Genomic DNA, 16516 nt, shown 5'->3' on the forward strand with positions numbered 1-16516 from the left:
CATTTCTTCTAATAGTGTAGTGTGACTGTTTAAATCATGCTGCAGGGCCATTCTGTGCATTTGAGAGACATTGAATTCCTTTTTATTACAAAACACAAGATATTTAGGATGGAGAGCCGGCACAATAAGACTGGTTTTACAATGATCAAATCTAACATGAAATCTTTACTTTAGAATAGGGGAGATAATAAACTGGGAATTGTCCCAAACCAAATATAGGTAATGTGTGTGAATGTAACTGTTTTTGTGTCAGTGAGTGTGTATAGAGTATATTGTGTCTTTATGAATACATGTCTTTGTTTGTTTGTATTTTATTTTGTTTGTATGAGAGTGCAGTATTCTCTAGCTCTTCCTCAAGGCAGAGAAGGCAGTAGGTGGAATTCTGGGGAGGCGAAGCACTGTAATGTTCAAGTAATCCATTTCCCCGTTCTCCTCCTCCTCCTCCTCCTCCTCACTGTTACTCCTCTGTGGTGGGGGAGCATGGGCCTGGTTTTTCTGGAGGATGGAGGGGGGGTTTTGTGGAAGCCCCCCTGGATGAACTGCCACATGCACAGGGTCCTGCACTGGTCTTCTACACCTCTGTGAATATGGGAACGTTCCATTAAACACTTTGGAGAGAAATGTGGTTGTATAGCAGCTTGGCGTCACAACATGTATCAATCGCAGCCACCAAGCTACACTGCAGTTTTGATTATAGCCACCTAAGGGCATTCGAAAATTATCTCTAGCCCTCTCTCAGAACCATTGAAATAACTATGAAGTGAGAGAGGTGTTATGGGTAGATGTGTGAGTCTCACCTGACAGAGCAACAGTGCTGTTATGGTCCCTCCCAGCACCAGCACTCCCAGAATCCCACTCGCAATGGACACAATCATTATGAGAGGAGATTCACTGAAGGCTGACAAAACAGGAGGGAACTAGTTAGAAATGTCTTGTCTTTTCTACATCCTTGTTCAGATTATTACAATAGCTGACGTATAAGTTAGTGTGACAGTTCAGAATGCACGCGCGTGGTGGCTGTCATGTTGGTGACTAGGTACCTGTGGGTGTCATCTTGGTGACTAGGTGCTTCTATGGCAGAACAACTTGGCGTAGAAGAGAAATATGTGAGGTACATGTTAGCCTGGTTTGGAGTTGGTGAAGGTGGACAGTACCTGTTTGTGGGTCCTCACTCAGATACAGGAAAAGGTGAAATTTCAGAGACCCAAGTGGGAAGGTTGTGAGAGAACAGCAGTACGGCCCAGCGTCATTCCTCTGTGTCCCTAGTAACGTGAATCCACGCATCGTCACAGCAGAGACACGGTCGATATAGTCCTGCTCCACGACAACTGGGTTGTTTGTGTTAGAAACCAGAATCCTACGGCCATCACACCCTCCAATCCTCCACTCAACCTGGGACACATTCCCCTCTCCAGACGGCTCACAGGACAGAGTCACAGGATGACCAATCTTTGCTGTGATGTTACCAGAATTTCTCACCCTGCTGTCTGCAAAACAACCTGGAGGGGATGGGGAGGGGGGGGGGGTTATTTTGGGATGATCTTACCTCATCATGAAAACATCGGCACACGTTTCTAACTTTGTTCTCTATAATTATGTAAAATGAGAGATACAGTGCATTTGGAAAGTATTGCAACCCCTTCCCTTTTTCACATTTTGTTACGTTACAGACTTATTCTTAAATGGATCAAAAAAAAAAAAAGAATCTACACACAATACCCCATAATGACAACGTGAAAACAGGTATTTAGACATTTGGAAAAATGTATTAAATATAAAAACAGATACCTTATGTTTCCATTGATCATCTTTTATGTTTCTACAACTTGACTGGAGTCCACCTATGGTAAATTCAATTGATGGACATGATTTGGAAAGGCACACACCTTCTATATAAGTTGAAAGTGCATGTCAGAGCAAAGACCAAGCCATGAGGTCGAAGGAATTGTCCATAGAGCTCCAAGACAGATTTGTGTCAAGGCACAGACTTGGGGAAGGGTAGCAACATTTCTGCAGCATTGAAGTTCCCCTACAACACAGTGGCCTCCATCATTCTTAAATGGAAACCTACTCCAGAGAACTCAGGACCTCAGACTGGGGTGAAGGTTCACCTTCCAACACGACAATGGCCCTAAGCACACAGCTTAGTCATACTTTGGAGGTGCGCACACCACCCACCGCTTCCGAGTATATTACTCACTAATGTTCAGTCCCTAGATAACAAAGTTGACGAAATCAGGGCAAGGGTTGCTTTCCAGAGAGACATGAGGGATTGTAATATACTCTGTTTCACGCAAACTTGTCTCTCTCAGGATATGCTGTCAGAGTCGGTACAGCCACCGAGATTCTCAGTGCATCGCGCTGACAGGAATAAACATCTCTCTGGGGAGAAGAAGGGTGGGTGTGTATGTTTCATGATTAACGACTCATGGTGTAATTGTAACAACATACAGAATCTCAAGCCATTTTGTTCACCTGACCTATAATTCCTCACACTCAAATGCCGACTGTATTCTCTCCCAAGAGAATTCTCTTCGGTTATTGTCACAGCCGTGTATATCCACCCTCAAGCCGATACCACAACGGCCCTCATGTAACTTCACTGTGTCACGTCCTGACCAGTAAAAGGGGTTATTTGTCATTATAGTTGGTCAGGGCGTGTCCGGGGGGTGTTTGTTTTGTGTGTTTTGGGATTTTGGTTCTAGTTTTCCATTTCTATGTTTCGTTTTCTATGTGTGGCCAGGTATGGCTTCCAATCAGAGGCAGGTGTCTTTCGTTATCTCTGATTGGAAGAAATAATTAGGCAGCCTGTTTTTTCCAGTGTTTTTGTGGGTGTGTCACGGTTGTCATCGGATAAAGCGGACCAAGACGCAGCGGGGAAATGTGCACTCATCTTCTTTATTAAAGAAAAGAAGGGAAACCAAAATAAACACGTACACAAAAGACACAACGACGAATAACAGTCTGGTAAGGCACAAGGCTATACACAGAACAATCTCCCACAAAACACAAACAAAACACATACCTATATATAGGACTCTCAATCAAAGGCAACTACAAACACCTGCCTCCAATTGAGAGTCCAACACCCAATTACCTAACATAGAAATACTAAACTAGAGAGAACATAGAAATACAAAAAACATAACTTAAAACCCGGAAATAATAAATCAAACACCCTTCTAAGCAAACCACCACCCTGAACCACATAAAACAAATACCCTCTGCCACGTCCTGACCAAACTATAATACAAATAACCCCTATTACTGGTCAGGACGTGACAGGGTGGTTGTTTTTCGTATAGTGCTTGTGTCCTTATGGAACTGTTGTTTGGCGTTAGTTTATATTTTGTTTAAGTGTTCTCTTATAATAAATAAAGAAGATGAGCATGATACCCGCTGCGCCTTGGTCTAGTTTTTACAACGCACCTGACACACTGGACTTTATGCAAACTGGAAACCATATATCCTGAGGCTGCATTTATTTTAGCTGGGAATTTAAAAAAAGCACATTTGAGAAAAAGGCTACCTAAATTCTATCAGCATATCGACTGTAGCACTCGCGCTGGAAAAACACTGGACCATTGATACTATAACTTCCACGATGCATACAAGGCCCTTCCCACCCTCATTTCGGCAAATCTGACCACAACTCCATTTTGCTCCTCCCTTCCTATAGGCAAAAACTCAAACAGGAAGTACCTGTGCTAAGGACTATTCAAAGCTGGTCTGACCAATCGGAATCCACGTTTCAAGATCGTTTTGATCACGAGGACTGGGATATGTTCCAGGTAGCCTCAGAGAATAATATTGACGGATACGCTGATTCGGTGAATGAGTTTATAAGGAAGTGTATAGGAGATTTTGTACCCACTGTTACTATTAAAACCTACCCTAACCAGAAACAGTGGATAAATGGCAAAAAAATGTATGAAATTGTATGAAATGTATGCATTCACTACTGTAAGTCGCTCTGGATAAGAGCGTCTGCTAAATGACTAAAATGTAAATGTAAATTCGCACAAAACTGAAAGCACGTACCACTGTTTTTAACCATGTCGACTGGGAATATGGCAGAATACAAACAGAGTAGTCATTCCCTCTGCAAGGCAATCAAACAAGCAACATGTCAGTATAGAGACAAAGTGGAGTCGCAATTCAACGGCTCAGACACGAGATGTATGTGGCAGGGTCTACAGACAATCACGGACTACAAAAGGAAAACCAGCCACGTCGCGGACACTGACGTCTTGCTTCCAAACAAACTAAACACCTTTTCCCACTTTGAGGATAATACAGTGACATCGACACGGCCGCTACCAAGGACTGTGGGCTCTCCTTCTCCATGTCCAACGTGAGTAAGACATTTAAACGTGTTAAACCTCGCAAGGCTGCCGGCCCAGATGGCATCCCAAGCCGCGTCCTCAGAGCATGCTCAGACCAGCTGGCTGGTGTGTTTACAGACATATTCAATCTATCCCTATCCCAGTCTGCTGTCCTCACATGCTTCAAGATGGCCACCATTGTTCCTGTACCCAAGAATGCAAAGGTAACTGAACTAAATGACTATTGCCCGTAGCACTCACTTCTGTCATCATGAAGTGCTTTGAGAGACTAGTCAAGGATCATATCACCTCCACCTTACCTGTCACCCAAGACTCACTTCAATTTGCTTACCACCCCACTAGGTCCACAGACGTTGCAATCGCCATCATACTGCAAACTGCCCTATCCCATCTGGACAAGAGGGATACCTATGTAAGAATGCTGTTCATTGACTATAGCTCAGCATTCAACACCATAGTACACTCCAAGCTCATCATTAAGCTTGAGGCCCTGGGCCTCAATCCCACCCTGTGCAATTGGGTTCTGGACTTCCTGACGGGCTGCCCCCAGGTGGTGAAGGTAGGAAACAACATCTCCACTTCGCTGATACTCAACATTGGGGCCCCACAAGGATGCGTGCTCATCCCCCTCCTGTACTCCCTGTTCACCCATGACTGCGTGGCCATGCACGCCTCCAATTCAATCATCAAGTTTGCAGATGACACAACAGTAGTGAGCTTGATTATCAACAACAACGAGACAGCCTACAGGGAGGAGGTGAGGGCACTCAGAATGTGGTGTCAGGAAAATAACCTCCCACTCAACTTCAACAAAACAAAGGAGATGATCGTGGACTTCAGGAAACAGCAGAGGGAGCACCCCCATATCCACATTGATGGGCAAAGAGTGGAGAAAGTGGAAAGTTTTTAGTTCGTACATATCACTGACAAACTGAAATGGTCCACTCACACAGACAGGGTGGTGAAGAAAGCGCAACAGCGACTCTTCAACCTCAGAAAGCTGAAAAAATGTGGCTTGTCACCTAACACACTCACAAACTTATACAGATGCACAATTGAGAGCATTCTGTCGGAAATCCTGTCGGTCTGCACTGCCCACAACCGCAGGGCTCTCCAGAGGGTGGTGCGGTCTGCACAACGCATCCCCTTGGGCAAACTACCTGCCCTCCAGGACACCTACAGCACCCGATGTCACTGGAAGGCCAAAAAGATCAAGGACAACAACCAACCGAGCCACTGCCTGTTCATCCAGCTACCATCCAGAAGGTGAGGTCAGTACAGCTGCATCAAAGCTGGGACCTAGAGACTGAAAAACAGCTTCTACAGTTGATGTCGGAAGTTTACATACACCTTTGCCAAATACATGTCTTAGGTCAGTTAGGATCACCACTTTATTTTAAGAATGTGAAATGTCAGAATAACAGTAGAGAGAATGATTTATTTAAACTTTATTTCTTTCATCACATTCCCAGTGGGAAGGCAGTTTACATACACTCAATTAGTATTTGTTAGCATTGCCTTTAAATTGTTTAACTTGGGTCAAACGTTTTGGGTAGCCTTCCACAAGCTCCCCACAATAAGTTGGGTGAATTTTGGCCCATTCCTCCTGACAGAGCTGGTGTAACGGAGTGAGGTTTGTAGGTCTCCTTGCTCACACACACTTTTTCAGTTATGCCCACAAATTTTCTATGGGATTGAGGTCAGGGCTTTGTGATGGCCACTCCAATACCTTGACTTTGTTGTCCTTAAGCCAATTTGCCACAACTTTGGAAGTATGCTTGGGGTCATTGTCCATTTGGAAGACCCATTTGCAACCAAGCTTTAACTTCCTGACTGATGTCTTGAGATGTTGCTTCAATATATCCACATAATTTTCCAACCTCATGATTCCATCTATTTTGTGAAGTGCACCAGTCCCTCCTGCAGCAAAGCACCCCCACAACATGATGCTTCCACCCCCATGCTTCACAGTTGGGATGGTGTTCTTCAGCTTGCAAGCCTCACCATTTGTCCTCCAAACATAACGATGGCCATTATGGCCAAACAGTTCTATTTTTGTTTCATCAGACCAGAGGACATTTCTCCAAAAAGTACGATCTTTGTCCCCATGTGCATTTGCAAACCGTAGTCTGGCTTTTTTAATGACAGTTTTGGAGCAGTGTCTTCTTCCTTGCTGAGCGGCCTTTCAGGTTATGTCAATATAGGACTCGTTTTACTGTGGATATAGATACTTTTGTAGCTGTTTCCTCCAGCAACTTCACAAGGTCCTTTGCTGTTGTTCTGGGATTGATTTGCACTTCAGGAGACAGAACGCGTCTCCTTCCTGAGCGGTATGACAGCTGCGTGGTCCATTGTGTTTATACTTGCGTACTATTGTTTGTACAGATGAACGTGGTACCTTCAGGCGTTTGGAAATTCATCCCAAGGATGAACCAGACTTGTGGAGGTCTACAATTATTTTCTGTGGTCTTGGCTGATTTCATTTCATTTTCCCATGATGTCAAGCAAAGAGGCACTTAATTTGAAGGTAGGCCTTGAAATAGACCCCCAGGTACACCTCCAATTGACTCAAATGACGTCAATTAGCCTATCAGAAGCTTCTAAAGCCATGACATCATTTTCTGGAATTTTCCAAGCTGTTTAAAGGCACAGTCAACTTAGTGTATGTAAACTTCTGACCCACTGGAAATGTGATACTGTGAATTATAAGTTAAATAATCTGTCTGTAAACAATTGTTGGAAAAATTACTTGTGTCATGCACAAAGTAGATGTCCTAACCGACTTGCCAAAACTAAAGTTTGTTAACAAGAAATTTGTGGAGTGGTTGTATGTCAACTTCCGACTTCAACTGTATATACTTCTATACTATCTATTGCATCTTAGTCTATGCCGCTCTGACATTGCTCATCTATATGTTTATATTCATATATTCTTATTCCATTCCTTTACTTAGATTTGTGTGTATTAGGTATTTGTTATGGAATTGTTATATATTACTTGTTAGATATTGCTGCACTGTCGGAACTAGAAGCACAAGCATTTCGCTACACTCGCAATAACATCTGCTAACCATGTGTATGTGACCAATAAAATTTGATTTAAAGATAACGCAGGGGTGGCTTTGAGAGAAGTCTCAATGTCCCAGCCAGAGCCCGGACTTGAACACGATCTAACATCTCTGGGGAGACATGAAAATAGCTGTGTCATTATGAGGTATTGTGTGTAGATTGATGAGGGGGAAAAAACTATTTAATCCATTTTAGAATAAGACTGTAATGTAACAAAATGTGGAAAAAATTAAGGGATCTGAATACTTTCCGAATGCACTGTATACTGTACATTTTTTGTTAAAGTGGAGTATTGAATTTGTCCTGTCATTTCAGCTCTGTTCGGCAATAGTTTGTTCCTAATTGCTGTACATAATGTTGTTTGTACTACGCAGTGACCCTGTTGATGATCAGTTGTGATCTTCCATAGTCTTAGTTGCGTGGTATTCATGATTAATTTACAACAAGTCCTCTTCTATTCTTTATAGAATTATCACCAATACTAATTAACTCAGAAATGTAGACATATTCGTACACAGAGAGAACCAGTCAGAATAGATTTGCCAGGACTTATACTCTATACCTTATCAGAACATAACGTCTAATAACACATTAATCAACACAGAGTCTCTTCAGTGGGAACATGGGTCTCTTACCAGAACAGAGGAGCAGAAGGACCAGTGGTGCTGAGGACCAGTAGTGGACAACCAGACACTCTTTAGTACTGACACTCATGATGGGAAATACAGCAATGTTGGGGGGGATGGAGAACATCTCTGAGCTTTATGAAATGACAGGAAATGACAGATTCAATGCCAGAGAGTGAGAAGGGTCCAACAAGAAACACAGAAGGCACACCAGGAAATACAATCTGTGTGTGTGTGTGTGTGTGTGTGTGTGTGTGTGTGTGTGTGTGTTTGTGTGTGTGTGTGTGTGTGTGTGTGTGTGTGTGTGTGTATCAGTCTGTTTGTGTGTGTGTGTGAGCGAGTGAGTAAGAGAGAGAGCATGTGCATATCTTCAACAGTAGCCACCTTTGCAATCCAAATTGAGGTGGATTTTAAACAGTTAAAATATTGAAAAAACTGTGTACACTTACTAACGAACTAGTGACAGTTCTACACAGACTCTCATTATGTAGGTTTGTTGCCATGATGACACAGATGAGGCCTACTGAGCTCCTAGCCACTTCCTTTGAACACAGCAGCCCTGGTCGACTGTTTTTTTATGCCCCGCTAATCCACATTGTCTCCCACTCTTAGCCGTTAGATAAGATATGCTTTATTGGCATGACAAACAAACAAGATACAAAGGAAGATGAGTCTTAGTCTTATACAAGTAAAAGGATAGTTGAAATATAAGTACATTAAAACTTAACAATAATAGCACTTCAACTACAAAGAGTGTGCGTGGGTGAGAGGATGTGTCTCTGTCATGTCTGGCAGAACATGTACATCTTTCCTCCCCTTGAAGTCATCTTATGGTCAGGTGCATTCTGTCAATAAGTAGTCTACAGTTTCTTAAACATGTTCTCTAACTCATGTATTTCTATTAATCTATTGCTATTTAGTCTACCATGGTTGCGAATCTTTACATCATTTGGGAAAAGATAGAGACAGTAAAATCAAACAGATATTTGTAAGAGGTTAAAACTTATCCTATTAGTCAGAGAAACCCTTTATATATTTACTACTAATATTAAGAGTGTCAGATCCATGACAACTTGGAGGATCATGGTTATTTTCTCGACCTGGAGTGTTTGGAATGTAGAGGTATATAACAATTAGAAATTAACACCTCTGAGTTGCTATACCTAGAGATCCAGAGCAGCTCACAGTCCCTAAAGCCACACAGTTGAAACCCAGCAATGTTGACCTGCTTAGACAGTGGCATGGTGTTAAGCCAAGGCTAAACCAAGTCAGTGAGGATGGAGGATGGTCTATTGACAGACTCTCCCATTGCCAGGAATTCAGCCCAGTTCTGGCAGAAGCCACGTGAGTAGACCCCTGTGTCGACAACGAGGCCACACGGATGACTCTGGACATTTTTTCTCCGCAGTGCAAGTTGTGCCTCCCGTTCTGTCACATTGTAGCTGATATTGATAAGTTGCAGCACCAGCAGGTTGAGCAGGCCTGCTGTGACAATACTGCTGTACCAGGCACAGGTGAAGCACAGGGCTGAGCTGGAAAAACATCAGCATGAGCATAGTTACACTTAGAAATCAGCATAACGCTTTATCTTTCAGTTCTATTTCAGTTGGTTTTAGTTACCAGATTCTTTAAGTAAATCTTCTTGTACTTATTTAAATAACTCAAAACATTTTGTAACTACCTGGTGCCAAATAACAGGCAATATAGTGGTGCTTGTTTCAATGAATCCTAAATACACCAAAAGTAATTATTAGGTAATTACTATGTAATTACAATTGTCATTTTGTAATACATTTTCATGTGTGTACATTTTAAGCAAATACCAGGTACCGTAGTGTACCTGTACTGACTGTAGACCCCAGGGCAGTAGAGTAGGGCGGTAAGCAGGCTCTGTTGGGGACACACACTGCGCAGCACCAGACTGACCCCATACAGAGAGGTCAACAGAAAGAGGAGCAGGGTCAGCAGGAAGCTGCGATGATTAGCCTGGCCCACACAGCTGTTAATCCTGCCTCAGTAGTGATGCACAAGACAACAGAGACACAGACACACACAGACACCCTCAGTTCAAATGACCGACTTCTGCTGTGTTTGCATGTGAGAGTACAATTAGCATGAATGTGAGAGAATGTGACTACGTGCTCTAAATGTGTCTGGTTGTGTTGGTGCATCTATCTAAATGCCATAGATAACAGATTGTCCTGGTTTGAGGTTGCCTCACCCTGCTGAAGGGTGAACCCCTGTGGGCCCTACACGTCTGTACAGCCTGGTCTGCTTTGGTGACGTCTTCTTGGCCTGACAGTACGACTCTTAGTGAGATCATGATTTTGTGTTGAAGAGAAGTGTTGAGCGAATATAATTGTGGGGGTTCTGAGAGATTAAAATATTGCATGTGTATATAGTAGGGAAGTAAAGTCAGACGTGATAACGCTGTGGTTATCTGAGTGTTGCAGAAAGGTATTTCTGTCAGCCTGTTGTTGAACAAATAATGGTGTACTAAATTACTGATCCTCCACAACAGACAAAGGTGTTTAATGAAACTCACCAGATACAGTGGTGGTCCAAGCGCTGGACACAGCCTCCACAGATCCGGCAATGTCCCGCCCGAGGGGGACGCACCACTTTGCACAGAGGACACCTGCCCCCTTTCGCTGTCAGGGACTGTGTCTGCTGTTCCACTGGTCTGGCTGGGAGGGCTGGCAACACCGACTGGTCCACTCCATTCTGAGAGGCAGAGTCTTTGTCAGGCAGTTGGTAATGATTGGTGCTGGTGCTGGTGCTGTGTGTGTCAGCCAGGGAAGGCTGCACGAAGCCTGGCCCCCTCTTGGTGCGCACAAGAGAAATAAGAGTAAGAACCAAACCCGTTGTCACGGTCACCAGCTGCAGGTGACTTACGTCCCCACGAGGTAGGATCTCTGTGATGAAGAGGAAGTACATGTAGGCTAGGGAGAAGAGCGCCAGGCTGAGGAAGAAGAGGGTGCGGCCCTTCTTCCGGTGTGTGGCGTAGTAGTACCACAGCACCAGCCCAGGCAGGGCTGTCAGAATGACCAGGCCCAGCAGGAAGTGCAGGGCTGCCAGCCGCAGTAGCATGGGAAGCAGCACTAAAGCTGGGACCGTGGACATCTCCACCCGCCTGTCCCCTGATAACAGTCTCAACCTCAGCCAGTCCATCACTGCACCAAACACAGGCAACACACAGTCAGGTTTCTGAGGCTCACCCTTCAGACACCTGGAAAATACATGAGGGCAGGGATGACAGAGAGGAAACACAGAGAGGACAGGGGGCTAGACCAAGTGCTTGACTGGGGTAGGAGCTCACCGGAGCTGAATACTGGCACCTCAAATGTTCTACTGCAAGAGCTCCTGTTCCTTTTATAGAATATTAGCTCAAAAGTATTGTGGAGATCATGCACCTAAATATAAACAGTACCAGCACCCAAAATGAGTCCTGGCACATATTTCAGTCCAAGTCTAGCACTGGTAAGACGTGCACTTGGACTGCTGAGTCCTGCCATGATCCTCCTTCCCTTTCCACCCACCTCACCTGCTGCAAGCTTCATCCAGATCGTCACAGTCACAGCAGCATCCATGTGGGTCCAAATCACATTCAAAACAGCACATGGCATCATCTGGCTCTGGAGGCTTAAACTTCTCCCATTTCATTCTGGCTGTTCACAGATCCACTTGAAGGTCCTGTACAAAAGAACAGCAACAGTAGAGAGACACAGTCAAACCACATGATAACTATACTTAACAAAAATATAAACGCAACATGTAAAGTGTTGTCCCATGTTTTATGAGCTGAAATAAAATATCACAGAATTTTTCCATATGCACAAAAAAAATGATTTCTCTCAATGTGTTTACATCCCTGTCAGTGAACATTTCTCCTTCCCAAGATAATCCATTCACCTGACAGTTGTGGCATATCAAGAACCTGATTAAATAGCATGATCATTACACAGCTGCACCTTGTGCTGGGGACAATAAAAGCCCACTCTAAAATGTGCAGTTTTGTCACACAACAAAATGCCACAGAGGTCTCAAGGTTTGAGGGACCATGCAATTGGCATGCTGACTGCAGAAATGTCCACCAGAGATGTTGCTAGAGAATTTAATGTTTATTCCTCTACCATAAACTGCCTCCAACATAATTTTAGAGAATTTTGCAGTACGTACAACTGGCCTCACAACCACAGACCACGTATAACCACACCAGCCAAGGACCTCCACATCCCGCTTCATCACCTGCGGAATCATCTGAGACCAGCCATCCAACAGCTGATGAAACTGATTAGTATTTCTGTCTGTAATAAAGCCTTTTGTGGGGGAAAAAAACTCATTCTGATTGGCTGGGCCTGGCTCCCCAGTGGGTGGGCCTATGCCCAGTCATGTGAAATCCATAGATTAGGGTCTATTGAATTTTTTCAATTGACTGATTTCCTTATATGAACTGTAACTCAGTAAAATCATTGAAATTGGTGCATGTTGCATTTATATTTTTGTTCAGTATATACATTATTTGTTATTTCGGTGTGGTAAGGATATAGAGAGTAGTCTTCAGTCTTCATTCAGTGAAGTGCTTCAGTAATATGGACTGGGTTGGAAATCTTATTCCACCACTGAGGTAATGGTTACCAGTGACTCGTTCTATAAAAAAGTGGTCAGATGAAGCAGATGCTAAACTACAGGACTGTTTTGCTATCTGGAACATGTTCCGGGATTCTTCCAATGGCATTGAGGAGTACACCGCATCAGTCACTGGCTTTATCAATAAGTGCATCGAGGACGTCGTCCCCACAGTGACTGTACGTACATACCCCAACCAGAAGCCATGGATTACAGGCAACATTCGCACTGAGCTAAAGGGTAGAGCTGCCACTTTCAAGGTGTGGGACTCTAACTCGGAAGCTTACAAGAAATCCTGCTTATGCCCTGCGACGAACCATCAAACAGGCAAAGCGTCAATACAGGGTTAAGATTGAATCATACTACATCGGCTCCGACGCTCGTCTTATGTGGCAGGGCTTGCAAACTATTATAGACTAAAAAGGGAAGCACAGCCGTGAGCTGCCCAGTGACATGAGCCTACCAGATGAGCTAAATCACTTCTATGCTCGCTTCGAGGCAAGCAACACTAAGGCATGCATGAGAGTATCAGCTGTTCCAGACGACCGTGTGATCACCCTCTCCGTAGCCGACGTGAGAAAGACCTTTAAACAGGTCAACATACACAAGGCTGTGGGGTCAGACCAACTGGCAGGTGTCTTCACTGACATTTTCAACATGTCCCTAATTCAGTCTGTAATACCAACATGTTTCAAGCAGACCACCATAGTCCCTGTGCTCAAGAACACAAAGGCAACCTGCCTAAATGACTACAGACCCGTAGCACTCATGTCCGTAGCCATGAAGTGCTTTGAAAGGTTGGTAATGGCTCACATCAACATCATTATCCCAGAAACCCTAGACCCACTCCAATTTGCATACCGCCCAAACAGATCCACAAATGATGCAATCTATATTGCACTCAACACTGCCCTTTCCCACCTGGACAAAAGGAAGACTTATGTGAGAATGCTATTCATTGACTACAGCTCAGCATTCAACACCATACTACCCTCAAAGCTCATCACTAAGCTAAGGATTCTGGGACTAAACACCTCCCTCTGCAACTGGATCCTGGACTTCCTGACGGGCCGCCCCCAGGTGGTGAGGGTAGGTAGCAACACATCCGCCACGCTGATCCTCAACACTGGAGCTCCCCAGTGGTGCGTTCTCAGTCCCCTCCTGTACTCCCTGTTCACCCACGACTGCATGGCCAGGCATGACTCCAACACCATCATTAAGTTTGCAGACGACACAACAGTGGTAGGCCTGATCACCGACAACGACGAGACAGCCTATAGGGAGGAGGTCAGAGACCTGGCCGTGTGGTGCCAGAATAACAACCTATCCCTCAACGTAACCAAGACTAAGGATATGATTGTGGACTATAGGAAAAGGAGGACCAAGCACGCCCTCATTCTCATCGACGGGGCTGTAGTGGAGCAGGTTGAGAGCTTCAAGTTCCTTGGTGTCCACATCAACAACAAACTAGAATGGTCCAAACACATCAAGACAGTCGTGAAGAGGGCACGACAAAGCCTATTCCCCATTAGGAAGCAAAAAAGATTTGGCATGGGTCCTGAGATCCTCAAAAGGTTCTACAGCTGCAACATCGAGAGCATCCTGACTGGTTGCATCACTGCCTGGCACGGCAATTACTCGGCCTCTGACCGCAAGGCACTACAGAGGGTAGTGTGTACGGCCCAGTACATCACTGGGGCTAAGCTGCCTGCCATCCAGGACCTCTACACCAGGCGGTGTCATAGGAAGGCCCTAAAAATAGTCAAAGACCCCAGCCACCCCAGTCATAGACTGTTCCCTCTACTACCGCATGGCAAGCGGTACCGGAGTGCCAAGTCTAGGACAAAAAGGCTTCTCAACAGTTTTTACCCCCAAGCCATAAGACTCCTGAACAGGTAATCAAATGGCTACCCGAGTTATTTGCATTGTGTGCCCCCCCAACCCCTCTTTTTAAGCTGCTGCTACTCTCTGTTTATCATATATGCATAGTCACTTTAACTATACATTCATGTACATACTACCTCAATTGGGCCGACCAACCAGTGCTCCCAGACATTGGCTAACCGGGCTATCTGCGTTGTGTCCCGCCACCCGCCACCCACCACCCGCCAACCCCTCTTTTACGCTACTGCTACGCTCTGTTCATTATATGTGCATAGTCACTTTAACCATATCTACATGTACATACTACCTCAATCAGCCTGACTAACCGGTGTCTGTATGTAGCCTCGCTACTTTTATAGCCTCGCTGCTGTAGATAGCCTGTCTTTTTACTGTTGTTTTATTTCTTTACTTACCTATTATTCAACTAATACCTTTTTTTGCACTATTGGTCAGAGCATTTAAGTAAGCTTTTCACTGTAAGGTCTACACCTGTTGTATTCAGCACACATGACAAATAAACTTTGATTTGATTTGAACATCTTAAACTTGAATGGTGATATCACCTCTGTCAAGGCCTGAAGTCAACTGTCGCCTCCTATAGTGCATTCAGAAAGTATTCAGACCCTTTGACCCCTTGAATTTTGTTACGTTACAGCCTTATTCTAAAATCGATTAAATTGTTTTTTCTCCTCATCACTCTAGACACAATACCCCATAATGACAAAGCTAAAACAGTTTTTTTTGAAATGTTAGAAAATGTATTCTAAAAAAAAATTCAATATAACATTTCCATAAGTATTCAGACCCTTTACTCAGTACTTTGTTGAAGCACTTTGGCAGCAATTACAGCCTCAAGCCTTCTTGGGTATGATACTACAAGCTTGGCACACCTGTATTTGGGGAGTTTCTCCCATTCTTCTCTGCAGATCCTCTCAAGCTCTGTCAGGTTGGATGGGGAGTGTCGCTGCACAGCTATTTTCAGGTCTCTCCAAAGATGTTAGATCGGGTTCATGTCCGGGCTCTGGCTGGGCCACTCAAGGACATTCAGAGACTTGTCCCAAAGCCACTCCTGCATTGTCATGGCTGCGTGCTTAGGGTCGTTGTCCTGTTGGAAGGTGAACCTTCGCCACAGTCTGAGGTCATGATTGGCGGAGTGCTGCAGAGAAGGTTCTGCCATCTTCACAGAGGAACTCTGGAGCTCTGTCAGAGTGACCATCGGGTTCTTGGTCACCTCCCTGACCTTCTCCACCGATTACTCAGTCTTGGTGCTTCCAAACTTCTTCCATTTAAGCGTGATGGAGACCACTGTGTTGTTAGGGACCTTCAATGCTGCAGAAATGTTTTGGTACCCTTCCGAAGATCTGTGCCTCAACACAATCCTGTCTCTGAGCTCTTACGGACAATTCCTTTGACCTCATGGCTTGGTTTTTGCTCTGACATCCACTGTCAACTGTGGGACCTTATATAGACAGGCCTTTCCAAATCATGTTCAATCAATTGAATTGACCACAGATGGACTCCAATCAGGTTGTAGAAACATCTCAAGGATGATCAATGGAAACAGGATGCACCTGAGTTCAATTTTGAGTCGCATAGCAAAGGGTCTGAATACTTACGTAAATAAGGTATTTCTGTTTTTTATTTGTAATACATGTGCAAAAATTTCTCAACCTGTTTTCACATTGTCATTATGGGGTATTGTGTGTAGATTGATTAGGGATACTTTTAAAAAATACGTCTGTAACTTAACAAAATGTGGAAAAAGTGAAGGGGTCTGAATACTTCCCGAATGAACTGCATACTGCTAGCTTGCTGCTCGTGCACGGTTGGGGCGTCACCTTTCTCAAATCCGGCCCTCAAGGTGTGCAGGACTGATTCAAGGACTGACTGGCGCACCAGATGAGGGGTATATCTGGGTGCCAATAATCAATCAATTAATTAGCAGGGCGAGAAAGACCTTGA

The 16516-nt window shown here is 44.3% G+C and overlaps 2 protein-coding genes across 2 annotated transcripts; both read right to left on the reverse strand.

Moving 5' to 3' along the window:
* Positions 1-66: 66 nt before the first annotated feature.
* LOC106563635 (uncharacterized) lies at positions 67-8270 on the reverse strand. The gene is made up of 4 exons (XM_014129391.3): positions 8051-8270; positions 1155-1499; positions 798-898; positions 67-579 (listed from the first exon to the last, which is right to left on the reverse strand). The coding sequence occupies exons 1-4, from the start codon at positions 8166-8168 to the stop codon at positions 343-345; spliced, it is 801 nt and encodes a 266-aa protein (XP_013984866.1). The 5' UTR covers positions 8169-8270; the 3' UTR covers positions 67-342.
* A 394-nt stretch (positions 8271-8664) lies between these two features.
* Positions 8665-11267, reverse strand: LOC106563637 (palmitoyltransferase ZDHHC23-A). The gene is made up of 3 exons (XM_014129392.3): positions 10587-11267; positions 9882-10049; positions 8665-9573 (listed from the first exon to the last, which is right to left on the reverse strand). Exons 1-3 carry the CDS (start codon positions 11210-11212, stop codon positions 9300-9302), a joined length of 1068 nt encoding a protein of 355 aa, XP_013984867.2. The 5' UTR covers positions 11213-11267; the 3' UTR covers positions 8665-9299.
* Positions 11268-16516: the final 5249 nt, after the last annotated feature.

The sequence above is a fragment of the Salmo salar genome, chromosome 11 (genome assembly GCF_965601325.2).
Source record: "Salmo salar chromosome 11, fSalSal1, whole genome shotgun sequence".
Classification (NCBI taxonomy): Eukaryota; Metazoa; Chordata; class Actinopteri; order Salmoniformes; family Salmonidae; genus Salmo; species Salmo salar.

Coding starts and splice junctions, on each gene's coding strand:
- LOC106563635 (XM_014129391.3), bottom strand. CDS start 8,168: ATGTTCTCCATCCCCCCCAACATTGCTGTATTTCCCATCATGAGTGTC. Junction 899..1,154: donor GAGTGAGGACCCACAAACAG/GTACTGTCCACC, acceptor CTGTTTTGTCAG/CCTTCAGTGAATCTCCTCTC. Junction 580..797: donor CAGCACTGTTGCTCTGTCAG/GTGAGACTCACA, acceptor CCATATTCACAG/AGGTGTAGAAGACCAGTGCA.
- LOC106563637 (XM_014129392.3), bottom strand. CDS start 11,212: ATGGACTGGCTGAGGTTGAGACTGTTATCAGGGGACAGGCGGGTGGAG. Junction 10,050..10,586: donor TTGGACCACCACTGTATCTG/GTGAGTTTCATT, acceptor CTACTGAGGCAG/GATTAACAGCTGTGTGGGCC. Junction 9,574..9,881: donor GGGGTCTACAGTCAGTACAG/GTACACTACGGT, acceptor ATGTTTTTCCAG/CTCAGCCCTGTGCTTCACCT.